This window comes from Stegostoma tigrinum, chromosome 8, assembly GCF_030684315.1.
Source record: "Stegostoma tigrinum isolate sSteTig4 chromosome 8, sSteTig4.hap1, whole genome shotgun sequence".
NCBI classification, from domain to species: domain Eukaryota; kingdom Metazoa; phylum Chordata; class Chondrichthyes; order Orectolobiformes; family Stegostomatidae; genus Stegostoma; species Stegostoma tigrinum.
Window position 1 is genome coordinate 103,808,832 of NC_081361.1, and position 17,900 is coordinate 103,826,731.

The following is a 17,900-nucleotide window of genomic DNA, read 5'->3' on the forward strand; positions in this document are numbered from 1 at the left end:
ATCCATTTCAAGCCCACCGACTCCCACAGTTACCTAGAATACACCTCCTCCCACCCACCCTCCTGCAAAAATTCCATCCCCTATTCCCAATTCCTTCGTCTCCACCACATCTGCTCCCAGGATGAGGCATTCCACTCCCGTACATCTCAGATGTCCAAGTTCTTCAAGGACCGCAACTTTCCTCCCACAGTGGTTGAGAACCGTGTCTTCGGCGTTTCCCGCAACTCATCCCTCACACCCCATCCCTGCAAAATCCACCCAAAAGATAATCCCCCTCATCCTCACGTACCACCCCACCAACCTCCGGATCCAACACATCATCCTCCAACACTTCCACCATCTGCAGTCTGACCCCACCACCAAAGACATTTTTCCCTCCTCGCCCTTGTCTGCCTTCCGGAGAGACCACTCTCTCCGTGACTCCCTTGTTCGCTCCACACTCCCCTCCAACCCACCACACCCGGCACTTTTTCCCCGCAACTGCAGGAATGCTACACCTGCCCCCACACCTCCTCCCTCATACCCATCCCACGCCCCAAAAAGACTTTTCACATCAAGCAGATGTTCACGAGCACATCTGCCAAGGTGGTATGCTGCATTGACTGTACCCTCTAAATCCTTTGCCTCCTCTACATTGGGGAAACCAAGCGGAGGCTTGGGGACCACTTTGCAGAACACCTCCGCTCGGTTCGCAATAAACAACTGCACCTCCCAGTCGCGAACCATTTTAACTCCACCTGCCATTCCTCAGACGACATGTCCATCCTGGGCCTCCTGCAGTGCCACAACGATGCCACCCGAAGGTTGAAGGAACAGCAACTCATATTCCGCTTGGTAACCCTGCAGCCCAATGGTATCAATGTGGACTTCACAAGCTTCAAAATCTCCCCTTCCCCCACCGCATCCCAAAACCAGCCCAGTTCATCCCCTCCCCTCACTGCATCACAAAACCAGCCCAGCTCATCCCCACCTCCCTAACCTGTTCTTACTCTCACCTATCCCCTCCTCCCACCTCAAGCTGCACCCCCATTTCCTTCCTACTAACCTCATCCCGCCCTTTGACCTGACCTATGCCCTGCCTACCTCCCTCACCTCTACTGGCTCCATCCCCGTCTCTTTAACTTGTCTGTCTCCTCTCCACTTATCTTCTCCTCTATCCATCTTTGATCTGACTCCCCCTCTCTCCCTATTTATTTCAGAACCCTCTCCCCCTCCCTCGTTTGTGATGAAGGATCTAGACCTGAAACATCAGCTTTCCTGCTCCTCTCATGCTGCCTGGCATGCTGTGTTCCTTCAGCTCCACACTGTATTATCTCTGACTCCAGCATTGGCAGTTCTTACTATCTAGAATCCCTACAGGCCTCACTTACCACCCCACCAACCTCCAAATCCAATGCATCATCCTCTAAAATTCTGCCACCAACAATCAGACCCCACCACCAGAAAGATATTACCCTCACCACCCTCATCTGCTTTCCACAGGAAATGTTCACTTCGCAACTCCCTCGTCAGCTCTATACTCCCCACCAACCTCTCCACCACACCCAGTATCTTCCGCTGCAACTGCAAGAGGTGCAACACCTCCCCCTAACCTCCCCTCTCACCTTCGTCCAAAGCCCTAAACAATCCTTACAGATCCGGCAGAGATTCACCTGCATCTCATCCAATCTGATTTATTGCATTTGTCACTCCCCATCTGGCCTCTTCTGTATTGGGCAGACTGAATGTAGACTCAGGGACCAGTTCATGGAGCATCTGCCCATGCATACCAACCTACTTGACCTTCCATTTGCCATCCATTTTAATTCCCCCTCTCACTTCTCTGGCGAGATGTCCATCCCTGGTCTCCTCCACATTCAGAGTGGGGCCAAACGTAAACTGGAGGAGCAACACTGTTATTTCACCTTGGGAACTTACAGTCCAAGGGCCTGAATAGTGACTTTACCAGCTTCGAAATCCCTGCACCCCCAGCCTTATCCCATGTCCCGCCTTCCCAACCTGTCCTAACCCATTCATCTTCCTATTCACCCATAAACTGCATCCTTCCCACTGACCATTCACAATAACCCCCTACTCACATTCACCTATTTCCATCCCACCTACTCTTCCCCCATTTATTTTAAGGCTCCCTTCCCCTTCTCCAGTCCAGATAAAGAGTTTCGGCCCAAAACTTTGACGTTTCTGCTCCTCTGATGCTGTCTGAGCTGCTGTGTTTGTCCAGCTGCACATTTAATGACTCTGGCTTCCAGCATCTGCAGTACTTAACTTCTGCAAATTATTAAATATCACCTCTGATTCCTATAGATTCCCATCAAAAATCCCTAGAGATCACCCTAAATACGTAATATATATCATCCTCAGTAATTCCAAAATTACCATCAACAATTTCTATATTGATCATCTTTAGTTTGTATAGATTAGCCCTAGCAATTTCTACATATGAACCCAATTGGTCCCTTTTTTTATTCACTTCTGGGATGTAGGCTGACTCAGATTTATTGCCCATCCCAACTTGCCTTTGAGGAGAAGGGTAATGAGCTGTTGTCTTGAACTATTGCAGTCCAGTACTGCTGGTTGACCTGTTGTTCAGGTGGGATTTTTTGACTCTAAATGTCACCCTCTGTAATTTTGATAGGTCACACACTGATTACTCGTATTAGCACTGGACTGTTAAGCCAGAGATCCATGCAATGTTCTTTTACGTGGAATCCTTTGACAGGAGATGGTGGAATTTGAATTCAACAAAAAAATCTGGAATTAAGATTATATGGATGACTATGAATCTATTGCTGCTCATTGGGAAAATCCCATCTGATTTATTTATGTCCTTCAGGGAAGGAGACTGCCATACAAGGTCTGACCACCATACCCACAACAATGTGGTTGACTGTTAACTGCCCTTTTGGGCACTGAGAGATGGATGATAAATGATGGCCTAGCTGGTGACACCCTAATCTCGTTAATGAAAATAAAATTGATAGAGATCTCCCTCTGGAATTCTTGTATAGTACCCTCAGGAATTGAGAGAGAGCACCCTCGAGAATTCCACTTGATTGGCCAGATAAGAGGCTGCCAGTGAAAACACTGAATGGGGATCAAATGGGAAACCTGGAAAACTGAGCAATGGTTTCAGAGACAGTAGGAACTGCAGATGCTGGAGGATCTGAGACAACAAGGTGTAACCCTAACCCTAACCAATCTCCCCTTCCCCTACTGCATCCCTAAACCAGCCCAGTTCGTCCCCTCCCCCTAATGCACCACACAACCAGCCCAGCTCTTCCCCTCCACCCACTGCATCCCAAAACCAGCCCAGCCTGTCTCTGCCTCCCTAACCGGTTCTTCCTCTCACCCATCCCTTCCTCCCACCCCAAGCCGCACCCCCATCTCCTACCTACTAATCTCATCCCACCTCCTTGACCTGTCCGTCTTCCCTGGACTGACCTATCCCCTCCCTATCTCCCCACCTATACTCTCCTCTCCACCTATCTTCTTTTCTCTCCATCTTCGGTCCGCCTCCCCCTCTCTCCCTATTTATTCCAGTTCCCTCCCCCCATCCCCCTCTCTGATGAAGGGTCTAGGCCCGAAACGTCAGCTTTTGTGCTCCTGAGATGCTGCTGGGCCTGCTGTGTTCAACCAGCCTCACATTTTATTAACAAGGTGTAGAGCTGGATGAACACAGCAGGTCAAGCGGCATCTTAGAAGCAGCAGAGCTGACGTTTCGTGCTTGGCCCTTCTTCAGAAATTCAGCCTTCCTGCTGCTATGATGCTGCATGGCCTGTTGTGTTCATCCAGCTCTACACCGTGTTAACTGAGCAATTCGAGTCCCGGCCCCGCGGTGCGGTTTGTGGCCAGGCAGCCGATTGTTGCTGGAATACCAAAGGGGGCGGGGCCTGTGGCCCGGTGACGGCGAGGGGGCGGGGCCTGTGGGCGGGTGACGGCGAGAGGGCGGAGCCTGTGGGCGTGTGATTGCGAGGGGGCGGGGCCTGTGGCCGGGCCGATTCAAATTGCACCGCCCACCCGTCCCCTATTGGAGCAGGCTGAAGGGGTGGAGTGTTCCTGCAGCCGCGTCCAGCATTGGTTGCCATAGTAACCGACAGATCAACAAGACGGATGAAGAGCGAAAGGATGGTAGGAAAGCTCAGGCTTGTTGTGAAGGGCGTTGGGTCTGGAGTGGGCAGGCCGCTATCTTCTTCGGGGGTGGGGGGATTGAGAGTCCTATTGTCGGGTGTTGGCGGTGGCTTCTCCCGAGACTCTGTACCTCAGGGGATGGATATGCTCTGGAGAGATTTCCATTCCTTTGGCCTCTGGAATGAAGGGGCTGAGAAGATGAGTACATTGGGTGAGAATCTCTGGAGTTGAGAAGAATGATAGGCATCAAAACGGGTTTGTGAAAGGGTGTTGACGGGGTTGGCGTTGAGAGCTTGTTTCCCCATGTCAATAGAATCTGGAACATGGGGGCACAGTATCAGGATGATTTAAGACAAGGAAATTCTCTATCCCAGAGTGTTGTGGTTGAATGTGGTGGAGTGGACTCGAACAACCAAATGGTGTACTTCAACTCATGTCGAGAAGCATGTTCTTGAATGGTACCCCCCACTGTATATGGTAATGCTATCCATGTAAGTGAGGAATACATTTAAGACAATGAAAATCTCAAATGTTTTCACTTGCAGCCAGGTCAGAACAAGGGTTTGTTAGTATTAAGACAGTCACTCAAAATCCAACAGGGAGTTCAGGAAAAATTTGTTTTTTTTCTTATGATTCATTCTGTTTGATGCCTTGCTTGATGGGGAATGTAGTTGCAAAGGAAGCACTTCAGAAGAGGTTCACTAGTTTAATTCCAGAGATGAGAAGTTTATCCTCTGAGAGAAATTGAGCAGTTTAGGGCTATGCTGTCTAGTGTTTAGAAGAATGAGTGAAGATCTAACTGAGCTTCACAAGATGTGACAGGGGATTGACTAAGTAGGCACAGAGAAGATGTTTCCTCATATAGGACAATCTAGAATGAGAGGTCCTAGTTTTAGGATCAGCAGTAGCAGATTTAGTATGAAGAGGAGAGTTATGAGTCTGTGGAATTCAGTACCTCAGAATGCAGTGGATGCTGGGACATTGAATAAATTTAAAGAAGAGATAGGTTTTTTAATTAGTGATGAGCATAGGGATAATGGAGTGCAGACAGGAAAGAGAGATTGAGGCTGAGGTGATCTCAGCCATGATTTGCCAAATGATGGAGGAGGTACGAGAGGCTGAATTGCCTGCTCTTGCTTCTGGTTCGTATGTTCTTGGGATGTGAGCATCATTGGTAAGGCTACGATTTATTGCCCATTCCTTATTACCTTTGAGAAGTGGGGATGTTGTGGAACTTGTTACCACATGGAATGGTTGAGATGAATACTATTAACACACTTAAGGGAAAGGTGGATAAACACAAGGACGAAAGGAGTCAATGGATTTACTGATGGTGTGTGATAAAGAGGAATGGGAAGAGTGGTGCATAATCTCTGACATAATATTGTACCATGTGATTGTGAGACAGTTGCTATTGATTTCTCCTGCTGTTTTTCAGTCAGCATGTACTGGAACTTGTGGTCCTGAGATTGAGGGCGCTTCCTCAACAAGCCTCAGCCGTTCACGTCGATATCGGACCAGGGCCTCAAACTCTCAGGTTGATGAGACTCTGTTTGGGAACCATCATCAGGTAACTTAAATTAAGAAACTTAGTGCAAATGGTATTGTGCCTTCCAGCAGATACAGCAAGATCCCATCCTACATTGTCCCCTTCCTGGAGAAGGTAATATCCTTTGACTCTGATGTGCCAATTCAGAAAGGCCAAGATTGATCTGAATGTGACCTGAAATCTGCTTTTCTGAAAATTTTTCAGAACCATTGATTTCATTGCAAATCAAAAATCTAACTCAACTGTGAGAAGAAAGTCTTCCTAAACTCCATCTTAAATGGGAATTCCTTTTTCTGAAACTGTGACTCAAACTCCAGAATCCCCCCACGAGAGGAAACATCCTTTCAGCATTAACCAGCAGTCCTCATTAGAATCTTCAACGGCTCAATAAGATCATCTCTCGTTTTTCTCAACATGAACCAGTAATAGGCCAGAGACGCTTAAGATTTCCTCAGTAAGCAATCTTTTCATGCCAGGAATTAACCCTGTCCACACTGTTACCAATGCATGAATATCCTTCCTTAATTAAGAAAACCAAAACTGCACAGGATATTCCAGGTGCACTCTAGACAGTTGACACAAGACTCCCGCACTTTTATACTCAATCCCTCGCAGTAAAGTCCAACATTTCATTTGCCTTCCGAATTACTTGCTGTACCAGCATGCTAGGTATATGTGGCATGTATAGTGAAATCCAAATCCCTTTACCCTGCTGCCTCAATTTACATAATATCTTACTTTTCTATTCTTATGTCAGCTGTGGCTCAGTTGATAGAATTATTGTCTCTTAATCAACATTCTTGCCTTAGAGATAATGGGAACTGCAGATGCTGGAGAATCCAAGATAACAAAATGTGGAGCTGGATGAACACAGCAGGTGAAGCAGCATCTAAGGAGCACAAAAGCCGATGTTTCGGGCCTCAACCCTTCATCAGAAAAGGGGTATAGAACATAGAAAAGTACATCACAGTATAGGCCCTTCGGCCCACGATGTTGTGCCGTGGAATAATCCTAATCCAAAAATAAAATAACCTAACCAACATTCCCCTCAATTCACTGCTGCCATTGTGCATGTCCAGCAGGCGCTTAAATGTCACTAATGACTCCGCTTCCACGACTACCACTGGTAAACTATTCCACGCGCTCACAACTCTCTGGGTGAAGAACCTCCTTCTGACATCTCTATATATTCCTCCTAACACCTTAAAACTCATACCCCTCGTGGCAGCCAGTCCTGCCCTGGGGAAAAGTCTCTGGCTATCGACTCTATCCATGCCTCTCATTATTACCTTGTACACCTCGATCAGGTCACCTCTCTTCCTCCTTCTCTCTAGAGAGAAAAGTCTGAGCTCAGCTAACCTCTCCGAATAAGACAAGCCCTCCAGCCCAGGCAGCATCCTGGTAAAACTCCTTTGCACCCTCTCCAAAGCCTCCACATCTTTCCTATAATAGGGCGACCAGAACTGGACACAATATTCCAAGTGTGGTCTCACCAGGGTTTTGTAGAGCTGCAGCATAACCTCGCTGCTCTTAAACTCGATCCCCCTGTTAATGAAAGTCAAAACACCATATGCTTTCTTAACAACCTTATCCACCTGGGTGGCAACTTTGAGGGAGCTATGCACTTCAACACCAAGATCCCGCTGTTCCTCCACACTGCCGAGAATCCTGCCCTTAATCCTATATTCAGCATATAAGTTTGACCTTCCAAAATGCATCACTTTGCATTTATCCAGGTTGAACTCCATCTGCCACTTCTCAGCCCAGCTCTGCATACTGCCAATGTCTGGCTGAAGCCTGCAGAAGCCCTCGATACTATCAATGGTACCTCCAATCTTTGTGTCATCAGCAAACATACTAATCCACCCCTCAACCTCCTCATCCAAGTCATTTATAAAAACTACAAAGAGCAGAGGCCCAAGAACAGAGCCCTGCGGGACACCACTCAGCACTGACCTCCAGGCAGAATACTTACCATCTACAACCACTCTCTGCCGCCTGTCAGCCAACCAATTCTGAATCCAGACAGCCAAATCACCCTGTATCCCATACCTCCTGACTTTATGAATGAGCCTGCCATGGGGAACCTTATCAAATGCCTTGCTGAAGTCCATGTACACCACATCCACTGCTCGCCCCTCGTCAACCTGTCTCGTGACTTCCTCAAAGAACTCAATAAGATTTGTAAGGCATGACCTGCCCCTCACAAAGCCTTGCTGACTCCCTTTAATCATGCTATGCTTTTCCAAATAGTCATAAATCCTATCCCTCAATTCTTTCCAAAACCTTGCTGACCACAGACGTAAGAATGACTGACTGGTCTGTAATTTCCAGGGATTTCCCTATTCCTTTCTTGAAAAGAGGAACAACATTTGCCTCCCTTCAATCTTCCGGTACGACTCCCGTGGAGAGTGAGGAAGCAAAGATCTTCGCCAGCGGCTTAGCAATCTCCTTTCTCGCTTCCTGGAGCAATCTAGGATAAATCTGGCCTGGCCCTGGGGACTTATCAATCTTAATGTTTGCCGAAATTTCCAGCACATCAACGTCCTCAATCTTGATCTGTTCAAGCCTGTTTTTATCTCCTCAAAGTTCTCATTCACAACAAGGTCCCTTTCCTCAGTGAAAACCGAAGCAAAAAACTCATTTAGGGCTTTCCCTATCTGCTCAGATTCCACACACAAGTTCCCTACGCTATCCCTGATCGGCCCTACGTTCTCTTATTCCTCACGTATGAGTAAAATGCCTTTGAGTTCTCCCTAATCCTTCCTGCCAAGCCTTTTTCGTGCCCCCTCCTGGCTCTCCTCAGTCCACTTTTGAGCTCCTTCCGAGCAAGCCTGTAATCCTCTAAAGCTGTGCTAGACCCTTGCTTCCTCTACTTTATGTAAGCTGCCTTTTTCTTTTTGATGAGAAGCACCTCTGTTCCCATCATCCAAGGCTCCTTAATCTTACCCCTTTTTACCTGTCTCAGAGGAACAAATTTATGCATCACTCGCAACAACTGCTCCTTAAATAGTCTCTACATATCTGTTGTGCCCCTTCTGTGGAACAATTGCTCCCAATCTGTACTTCCCAACTCCTGTCTGATAGCGTAAGTTTCCTTTTCCCCAGTTAAATATCTTCCCCTGCTAACTGCTCCTTTCCCTTTCTATGTCTATGGTGAATGTGAGACTGTTGTTGTCACTGTCGCCAAAGTGTTCTCCCACCACAAGATCTGACACCTGTCCTGGCTCATTGGTGAGCACCAAATCCAAAATGGCCTCCCCCCTCATCGGCCTGTCCATATACTGAGTAAGGAAACCCTCCTGAGTACACCTGACAAAAACGGCTCCATCCAAACCATCTGCACTAAGGAGGTTCCAATCAGTATTGGGAAAGTTGAAGTCACCCATAACAACCCTGCTACGTTTGCACTTTTCAACAATCTGCCGGCCTATGAGTTCTTCGATCTCCCTACTGCTATTTGGGGGTCTGTAGAAAACCCCCAATGAGGTGACTGCTCCCTTGCTGTTCCTAACTTCCACCCATACAGACTCAGTCGACAAACCTTCCTCGGCAACCTCAGTAGTTCTTTCAGCCACCGTTATACTGTCCTTGACTAACAAAGCCACACCTCCCCTCTTTTACCACCTTCCCTGACCTTAATAAAAGATCTCAACCCTGGAACCTGCAACATCCATTCCTGACCCTGCTCTATCCATGTTTCCGAAATGGCCAAAACATCGAAGTCCCAGGTACCTATCCAAGCTGCAAGCTCACCTACCTTATTCCGGATACTCCTTGCGTTAAAGTAGACACACTTCAACCCAGCTTGCTGTCTGCCAGCACACTCCTGTGACTGTGAGGTCCTGAACATGTCCTCCCTACTCTTATCCTCCTGTGTACTAGGACTACACCTCAGTTTCCCATCCCCCTTCTGAGCCAGTTTAAATCCACCCGAATAGCACTAGCAAATTTCCCACCCAGGATATTAGTGCCCCTCTGGTTCAAGTGGAGACCGTCCTGTTTGTCGAGGTCCCACCTTCCGCAGAATGAGCCCCAATTGTCCATGTAACTGAAGGCCTCCCTCCTGCACCATCCCTGCAGCCATGTGTTCAGCTGAAATCTCTCCCTGTTCTTTGCCTCGCTATCACGTGGCACGGGTAACACACCAGAGATAACCACTCTGTTTGTTCTAGCTCTCAGCTTCCACCCTGGCTCCCTGAAATCCTGCCTGACATCCCTATCCCTCTTTCTACCTTTGTCGTTGGTGCCTATGTGGACCACGACTTGGGGCTGGTCACCCTCTCCCTTCAGGACCCCAAAGACATGATCCGAGACATGGGGAGATAGTTATGAAATAAATAGGGAGAGAGGGGGAGGCGGATCAAAGATGGATAGAAGAGAAGGTAGGTGAAGAGGAGACAGAAAGTTAATTGAATCTAGTTGGGGAAGTAGGGAGGGGATAGGTCAGCCCGGGGAGGACGGCAGGTCAACGGGGCACAATGAGGTTAGTATGTAGGAAATGGAGGTGCGGCTTGAGCTGGGAGGAGGGGATAGGTCAGAAGAAGAGCAGGTGAGGAAGAGGGGGTCGAGCTGGGCTGGTTTTGGGATGCAGTGGGGGGAGGGGAATTTTTGAAGCTTGTGAAATCCACATTGATTCCATTGGTCTGCAGGGTTCCCAAGCAGCACAGGAGTTGCTGTTCCTGCAACCTTTGGGTGGCATCGTTGCAGCACTGCAGGAGGCCCAGGATGGACATGTCATCTAAGGAATGGGAGGGGGAGTCAAAATGGTTCGCAACTGGGAGTTGCAGTTGTTTATTGTGAACCAAGCGTAGGTGTTCTGCAAAGCGGTCCCCAAGCCTCTGCTTGGTTTCCGCCGTGAAGAGGAAGCTACAACGGGTACACAAGCTTCAAAATCTCCCTTCCACCCCCACTGCATCCCAAAACCAACCCAGCTCGACCCCACCTCCCTCACCTGTTCTTCCTCTCACCAATCCCCTCCTCCCACCTCAAGCCACACCTCCATTTCCTACTACTAACCTGATCCTACCCCCTTGACCTGTCCATCCTCCCCAGACTGACCTATCCCCTCCCTACCTCCCCAACTACACTCACCTCTACAGGTTCCGTCCCTGCCTCTTTAACTTGTCTATCTCCTCTTCACCTATCTTCTCCTCTGTCCATCTTTGATCTGCCTCCCCCTCTCTCCCTATTTATTTCAGAACCCTCTCCCCATCCCCCTTTTCTGATGAAAGGTCTAGGCCCGAAACGTCAGCTTTTGTGCTCTTAAGATGCCACTTGGCCTGCTGTGTTCATTCAGCTCCACACTTTGTTATCTAACATTCTTGCCTTGCCAGGTTTTGAGTACGGTCCGACTTTTATTTACAACAGTGGGAGCACTGTTGACGGTGCTGTCTTTCAGATGTGGTAATAAACTGAATCCACACTTGCCTTTTGCAAGTGGTTGTAAATGATTCCATGGCACTAATTTGGAGAAGATCAGAGGAGGTATTCTTAGTTTCCTTGCCAATATTTTTCCCTCAATCAGCATCACAGAAGAACATGTACAGTAGTCATGAAGAGCTTGACATAGAGACAAATTGTTTTTCCTTTCCACCAAAATGGACATCCTGACTTTTCCCCACATAATACTCCAGTTGCCAAAATTGGCTTCTCAGTTAATTGATCTACTTCACTTTGATAATTCTTTAAATTTTACCACCAACTTACTTTCATATCTTTATATTATCAGTAAATTTGGATACAGTACACTTGGCCCCTTCATCCAAGTCAATGCTGTATCTTGTTAAAAACAAAGAATGGTATAGATGAGGAACAGGCCCTTGTGTTCACCAAGCATGCACTGACATATGGCACCTTTTTAAACTAAAAACTTTTTGCCTCCACATGGTCTGTATCCCCTCAGTTCCTTGCCTTTTCATGTATCTGTCAAGTTGCATCTTAACTCACATGACATCAGGTTGCCGTCCGACAGGATTATTTGAAATCACAAGCTTTTGGACCGCTGCTCATTCATCAGATGGAGAAGGCTCTGAAAGCTTATGATTTCAAATAAACCTGCTGGACTGTAGCCTATTCCAGTTCCCTCTCCCCATCCCCATCTCTGATGAAGGGTCTCGGCCCGAAACATAGAACATAGAACATTATAGCACAGTACAGGCCCTTCGGCCCTCGATGTTGTGCCGATCTGTCATACTGATCTGAAGCCCATCTAACCTACACTATTCCATGTATGTCCATATGCTTATCCAATGACAACTTAAATGTACCTACAGTTGGTGAATCTACTACTGTTGCAGGCAAAGCGTTCCATTCCCTTACTACTCTGAGTAAAGAAACTACCTCTGACATCTGTCCTATATCTTTCACCCCTCAATTTAAAGCTATTCCCCTTCGTGCTGGCCATCACCATCCTAGGAAAAAGGCTCTCCCTATCCACCCTATCTAACCCTCTGATTATCTTATATGTTTCAATTAAGTCACCTCTCAACCTTCTTCTCTCTAATGAAAACAGCCTCGAGTCCCTCAACCTTTCCTCGTAAGACCTTCCCTCCATACCAGGCAACATCCTAGTAAATCTCCTCTGCACCCTTTCCAAAGCTTCCATATCCTTCTTTTAATGCGGTGACCAGAACTGTATGCAATACTCCAAGTACGGCCGCACCAGAGTTTTGTACAGCTTCACCATAACCTCTTGGTTCCAGAACTCGATCCCTCTATTAATAAAAGCTAAAACACTGTATGCCTTCTTAACAGCCCTGTCAACCTGGGTGGCAACTTTCAAGGATCTGTGTACATGGACACCGAGATCTCTCTGCTCATCTACACTGCTAAGATTCTCACGTCAGCTTTTGTGCTCCTGAGATGCTGCTTGGCCTGCTGTGTTCATCCAGCTCCACACTTTGTTATCTTTGACTATAGCCTGATGTGTGATTTCTGACCTTGTGCATCCTAGTCCAATACCAGCACCTCCCAAGTATCAGGTTCGTTTTTGGAGACCCTCACAGACTTGATGAAATAACAAGACACTGACCTGTTTAGAAAAACACAAATTCTTTATTACAAAGCAAGTACAAGCTGTGGAGAATCACTGTACTTGACCCTGAACAGAGTGCAGAGTCTCGTAAGCAATTTTTCCCGAGCAGCGGACAGTCCCCGCTTTTTATACTTTACTAAGTACATAATACATAAACCAATTTTACATCTCACAATGACATGATACATGAAACAATTACTAGAACAGACAAAGACAGGATACAAAACAATTATTACATCAAGAACATAAAAGACCAGGATATAGTATCGATCGTTCGTGAAGTGACTGCTAATTGCAGGTGGCGATTTCAAGTTGTCAATGTGACAGATTGTAATTTCAAGTTGCCGATGTGTCTGGCTTGAACAAAGTCAGTGCCCTGGCCCCGTTGTCAGAGACAGAAGTTACGTACTTCAGAAGTGTCACACCTTTACAAATGCTCCTCACTTAACCTTATTTGAGACAGTTTCCACATACCCCATGCAGGAAGATAAAGATTTGCACAGTTTAACTCTAATTCTATTCAGGAAGGAAGCTTAAGGCAGTGTCTGCATACCAATGTGTAGGAAGATAAGGAGTTACAAAGTTTTACACCTAATTTCTAGTCGGGCAGGAAGTTTTAAGGCCGTGTCTGCATACCTATGTGTAGGCAGATAAAGGACATTAATTTAAACAGGCATAATCTTGGTAAATCTTAATTCTACTCTCTTTATTTTGCTAGTATCGCAACCAGAACTGGATACAGTATTCCAAATGTGGCCAAACTAAAGTTCTATACAGCTGCCACATGCCAAATTTTATACTCCATGCTCTGACTGATTGAAGGCAAGCATACCAAACACACTCTTGACTACCTTATCCGCTCGTGTTGCCAATTTCAGGGGACTGTGAACGTGCACACCTTGATACCTCTGAATGTTAATGCTTCTAGGGTTTCTGCCATATACTACATACTTTCATCCTGCATTAGGCTGTTCAAAATGCATCACCCCTCATTTGTCCAGATTAAATTCCATCTGCCATTTCACTGCCTAGAGTCTCCAGCCTATGTGTATCCTGCTGTACTAGATTAGATTAGTTCTCTAGCAATTCTTCGCACTATCCCTGCAGAACACCATTAGGCACAGATCTCCAAACAGGAAAACACATTTCCACAGCTACTCTGTATCTTCTATGATTGAGCCAGCTTTGTATCCATTTTACCAGCTTTACACAGATCCCATGTGACTTCACCTTTTCAGCCTGTCAAGAGGGACCTTGTCAAAGGCCTTTCTAAAGTCTGTCAGACAACATGTACTGCCTTGCCCTCATCAATCATCTTTGTCATTTAGAGTCAGAGATTCATACAGTCAAGGTAACAGATCCTTCGATCTAACTTGACTGGGATGTCTGGTTGGCACAATCTGACCTAGTCCCATTTGCCAGCATTTGGCCCATATACCTCTAAACCTTTGCTTTTCATACACCCAACAAGATTCCTTTTAAATATGGTAATTGTATTGGCTCCACCACATCCTCTGGCAGCTTCTACTAGACACGCACCACCCTCTGTGTGAAAATGTTACCCCTCGGTCCTTTTTAAATCTATCCCTTGTCATTTTAAACTCTATCCTCTGGTTTTGGACTCCCTCCTCCTTAGGAAAAAGACCTTGGCTTCTTATCCTATCCATTGCCCCTCATGATTTTATAAACCTCCATAATGTAACCCCTCAATCTCCCACGCTCAAGAGAAAAAAGCCTCTGCCTATTCAGTCTGTCCTTATAGTTCAAATCCTCCGCTCCCAGCAACATCCTTACAAATAAATCTTTTGCGTACCCTCTCAAGTTTAACAATATCCTTCCCATAGAAGGGTTACCAGAATTATATGCAGTATTCTGCAATTTGCCTCACCAATACAGCACAAGATGACATCCCAACTCCTATACTCAATGTTATGACCAATGAAGGCAAGCATACGCTTTCTTCACAACCTTGTCTACCTGTGAATCCAATTTCAAGGAACTTGCACCCCGAGGATTCTTTGTACAGTAACACACTCTAGGGCCCTACCATTTACTGTACAGGTCCTGCCCTATTTTGCCTTACCAACAAGCAACATCTCATTCTTATCAAATTTAACTGCATCTTTCACTCCTCAGCCCATTGGCACATCTGCTCATGGTCCCATTGTACTTGGGCTAATCTTTACTGTTCACTACACCACCTATTTTGGTGTCATCTGCAAACTTATTAATCATTACTGCCTAAATCCATGTCCAAATCATATGTATAAATGACAAAAAGCAGTGGATCCAGCACTCATCCTTGTGACACACCAATGGTCACAGGCCTCCTTTTCAAAAAAAATCCCTCCATCACCACTCTCACATTTCCTACTTTCAAGCCAGTTTTGTATACAAATGGCTAGCACCCCATGTGGTCCAACCTTATAAGACAGTCCATCATCTGGAACCTCTTTGAATGCTTTACTGAAGTCCATGTAGACAATGTCTACTGTTCCGCAAAAAACTCAGTCACGTTCTTGAGACATGACCACCTCCTCCTCACATAGTCTTGCTGCCTGTCACTCACTAATAAGTATGTATTCTTTCAATTGTGAGTAAATCTTGTCCCTAAGAACCTCCTCTCATAATTTCCCCACCACTGTTGTAAGATTCACCAGCCTTTAATTTCTCAGAATATCCCTGTTGCCCTTCTTAAACAAAGGAACACCATTAGCTATTTTCTTGTTGTCCGAAATTTCTCCTGTTATTAAAGAAGATATAAAAATTTTGTAGACCCCAACAATTTCCTCCCTTGTCTCCCTCAGTATTCTGGGATATATCTTATCAGGTGCTGGGAACTTGTCGAACCTAATGATTTCCAAAACTCCCAACAGTAAGGATATTATTGCAAAATTGAGTAGAGTATTTGTGGATTTGAAGGCAGGATGTTAGACTTTGGTGTTTTTAAAATATTAGTGTTTGTAAAATGCTGGGGTCGGTGGTGTAGGGAGGAGGCAGTGCATGGTCCCTTTAAAAGATGACGTGCTTTTCTTCAATGCTTAAAGATTGAAAATGGATGATGGGTGTATACCCGAAATGTAAACTTTTCTGCTCCTCTGATGCTGCCTGACCCGCTGAGTTCCTCCAGCTCCACACTGTATTGATTCAAAAAGGATATCTGTGAGCAGCAGCTTTGGGTTTTCGGACCTGAAGTGTTAACTCTGTTTTTCCTTCACAGACACTGCCGGACCTGCTGAGCTTCTCCAGCAACTTTGTTTTTGAATTCCATGTTTATGCCATCGGTCTGTAGGCTCCCGAGGTGGAATATGAGATGTTGCTTCTCTAGTTTGCATCATTATGACACACGAGGTGCCCAGGATGGACGTGTCACCCAGGGAGTGGGAGGTGCAGTTAAAATGGTTGGCAACTAGAAGACGTTGTCGTTTGTTGCGTACAGAGCGCAGATGCTGTACGAAATAGTCTCCAAGTCTACACATGGCCTCACCGATGTGGAGGAGGCCACATGGGGAGCAGCGGATACAGTAGACCAATTGATGGGTGTGCAGCTGAACCCCTGTCTGATGTGGAGGATTTGTTTTGTGCCTTGAATGGAGGGTGAAGGGGGAGGTGTAGGGGCAGGTGTAGCATTTCCTGCAGATGCAGAGAAAGGTGCCAGTGGTGGTGGAGTTAGTAGGAAGTGTGGAGCAGATGAGGGAGTCACAGAGAGCGCAGTCCCTCAGGTGGGGAGGGAAATATCTCTTTGGTTATGGGGTCGGATAGTAGGTGGCAGAAGTGGTAGAGAATGATATGTTGGATACGATGGTGGAGTGATATGTGAGGACAAAGGGGATTCTGTTTTAATTTTTGTTGGGGGAAGGGGAGGAGAGGACAGAAGTGCAGGAAATGAAAGAGATGTGGATGAGGGCATTTTTGATCACCAGATGGCGGAAATTAAAGTCTGAAATAGGAGGACCTCTGGGATGTGCGGGAGTGGAACAGCCCGTCTTGGGAGCAAATGTGACAGAGGTAGAGGAATTGAGAGTAGGGGATCGCAGTCTTACAGGAGGGTGGGTGAGAGGAGGTATAGTCCAGGTAGCTGTGGGAGTCAGTGGGCTTGAAATAGATGTCAGTTTCGAGGTGGTCACCAGAGATGGAGACGGAGAGGCCCAGGAAGGAGATGGAGGAATTGGAGATAGTCCAGTTGGATTGGAGGTTGGGGTGAAAGGTGTTAGTAAAGCTGACGAACAGCTCAAGTTCCTTGTGGGACCATATGTAGGCCGGACCTGGTAAGGATGGCGGTTTCATTTCTTAAGAATATAAGTGAACTAGGTGGGTTTTTCCAACAATCGACAATGGATTCACAATCATCATTAGACTCTTGTGTCCAGATATTTATTGAATTCCAATTCCACCCTCTGCTGCGATGGAATTCAAACCCAGGTCCCCAGAATACAATCTGGGTTGTATGGATTAACAGTCAAGTGACAATACCACTAGGCCATCACCTCCCCTATCCGATTGGATATCCATAGTGAAGATGAGGTGTTGGGGGCCAGGGAATTGGAAGTCTTGGAGCAGGTGCAAGTCTTAGGCGGTGTCCTGGAAGTAGGTGGGGAGTCCCTGGACTTGGTGGAGAAAACAGAGTCAAGGTAGGAGGAGATAAGTTCAGTGGGGCAGTAGCAGGTGGAGACAGTGGGTCGGCTGGGATGGTCAGATTTATGGATTTTTGGGAACGAGATGGAAATGGGCGGTGTGGGATTGGGAAACAATGAGGTTGGAGGCTGTGGGTGGGAGGTCTCATTGAGGTAATGAGGTTATGAATGGTTTGAGAGACGATGGTTTGACGGTTGGGGTGGTGTCACGATTGAGGGGGTTGGCAGTGTTGGAAGTGGCATCCTTGACGTTGGCGGCAGGAGCAGCATTGGCAGTGTCCTAGGCATCAGCGACAGAAGGAGCAGTGACGGTGGTGTAAGCGGTGGCAGTGGTGCAGCTGCGATATGGTTGGTGGCAGCAGAAGTGATGTGAATGGCGTTGGTGAATGTGACAAGGTTGGTGGATGTGACAAGGTTGGTGGCGTCAGCGGGAGAGTCCGTGATGACCGCATGGTTAATGGAACCAGGCACAATTAGAGGGAAGTCCTGGATTGGGTTGAGGACTTGGGGAGTGGAGGAGGCCTGTGTTAGGTGGTAAGCACAAGTAGATTTA

General features: G+C 46.7%; 1 protein-coding gene across 7 annotated transcripts in view; it reads left to right on the forward strand.

Annotated features, from left to right (window-relative positions):
* cfap45 (cilia and flagella associated protein 45) overlaps positions 1-17,900 on the forward strand; it is a 119,970-nt gene that overhangs the window by 528 nt on the left and 101,542 nt on the right. For 3 of the 7 annotated variants that reach the window (XM_059648221.1, XM_059648218.1, XM_059648217.1), the window contains exon 2: positions 5,571-5,698. In XM_059648221.1, the coding sequence (XP_059504204.1) occupies positions 5,571-5,698 (128 nt within the window). Of the gene's footprint in view, positions 1-4,006; positions 4,129-5,566; positions 5,699-17,900 lie in introns of those variants that run through there. The other 4 variants (XM_059648215.1, XM_059648222.1, XM_059648219.1 and 1 more) reach the window with 3 other exon arrangements.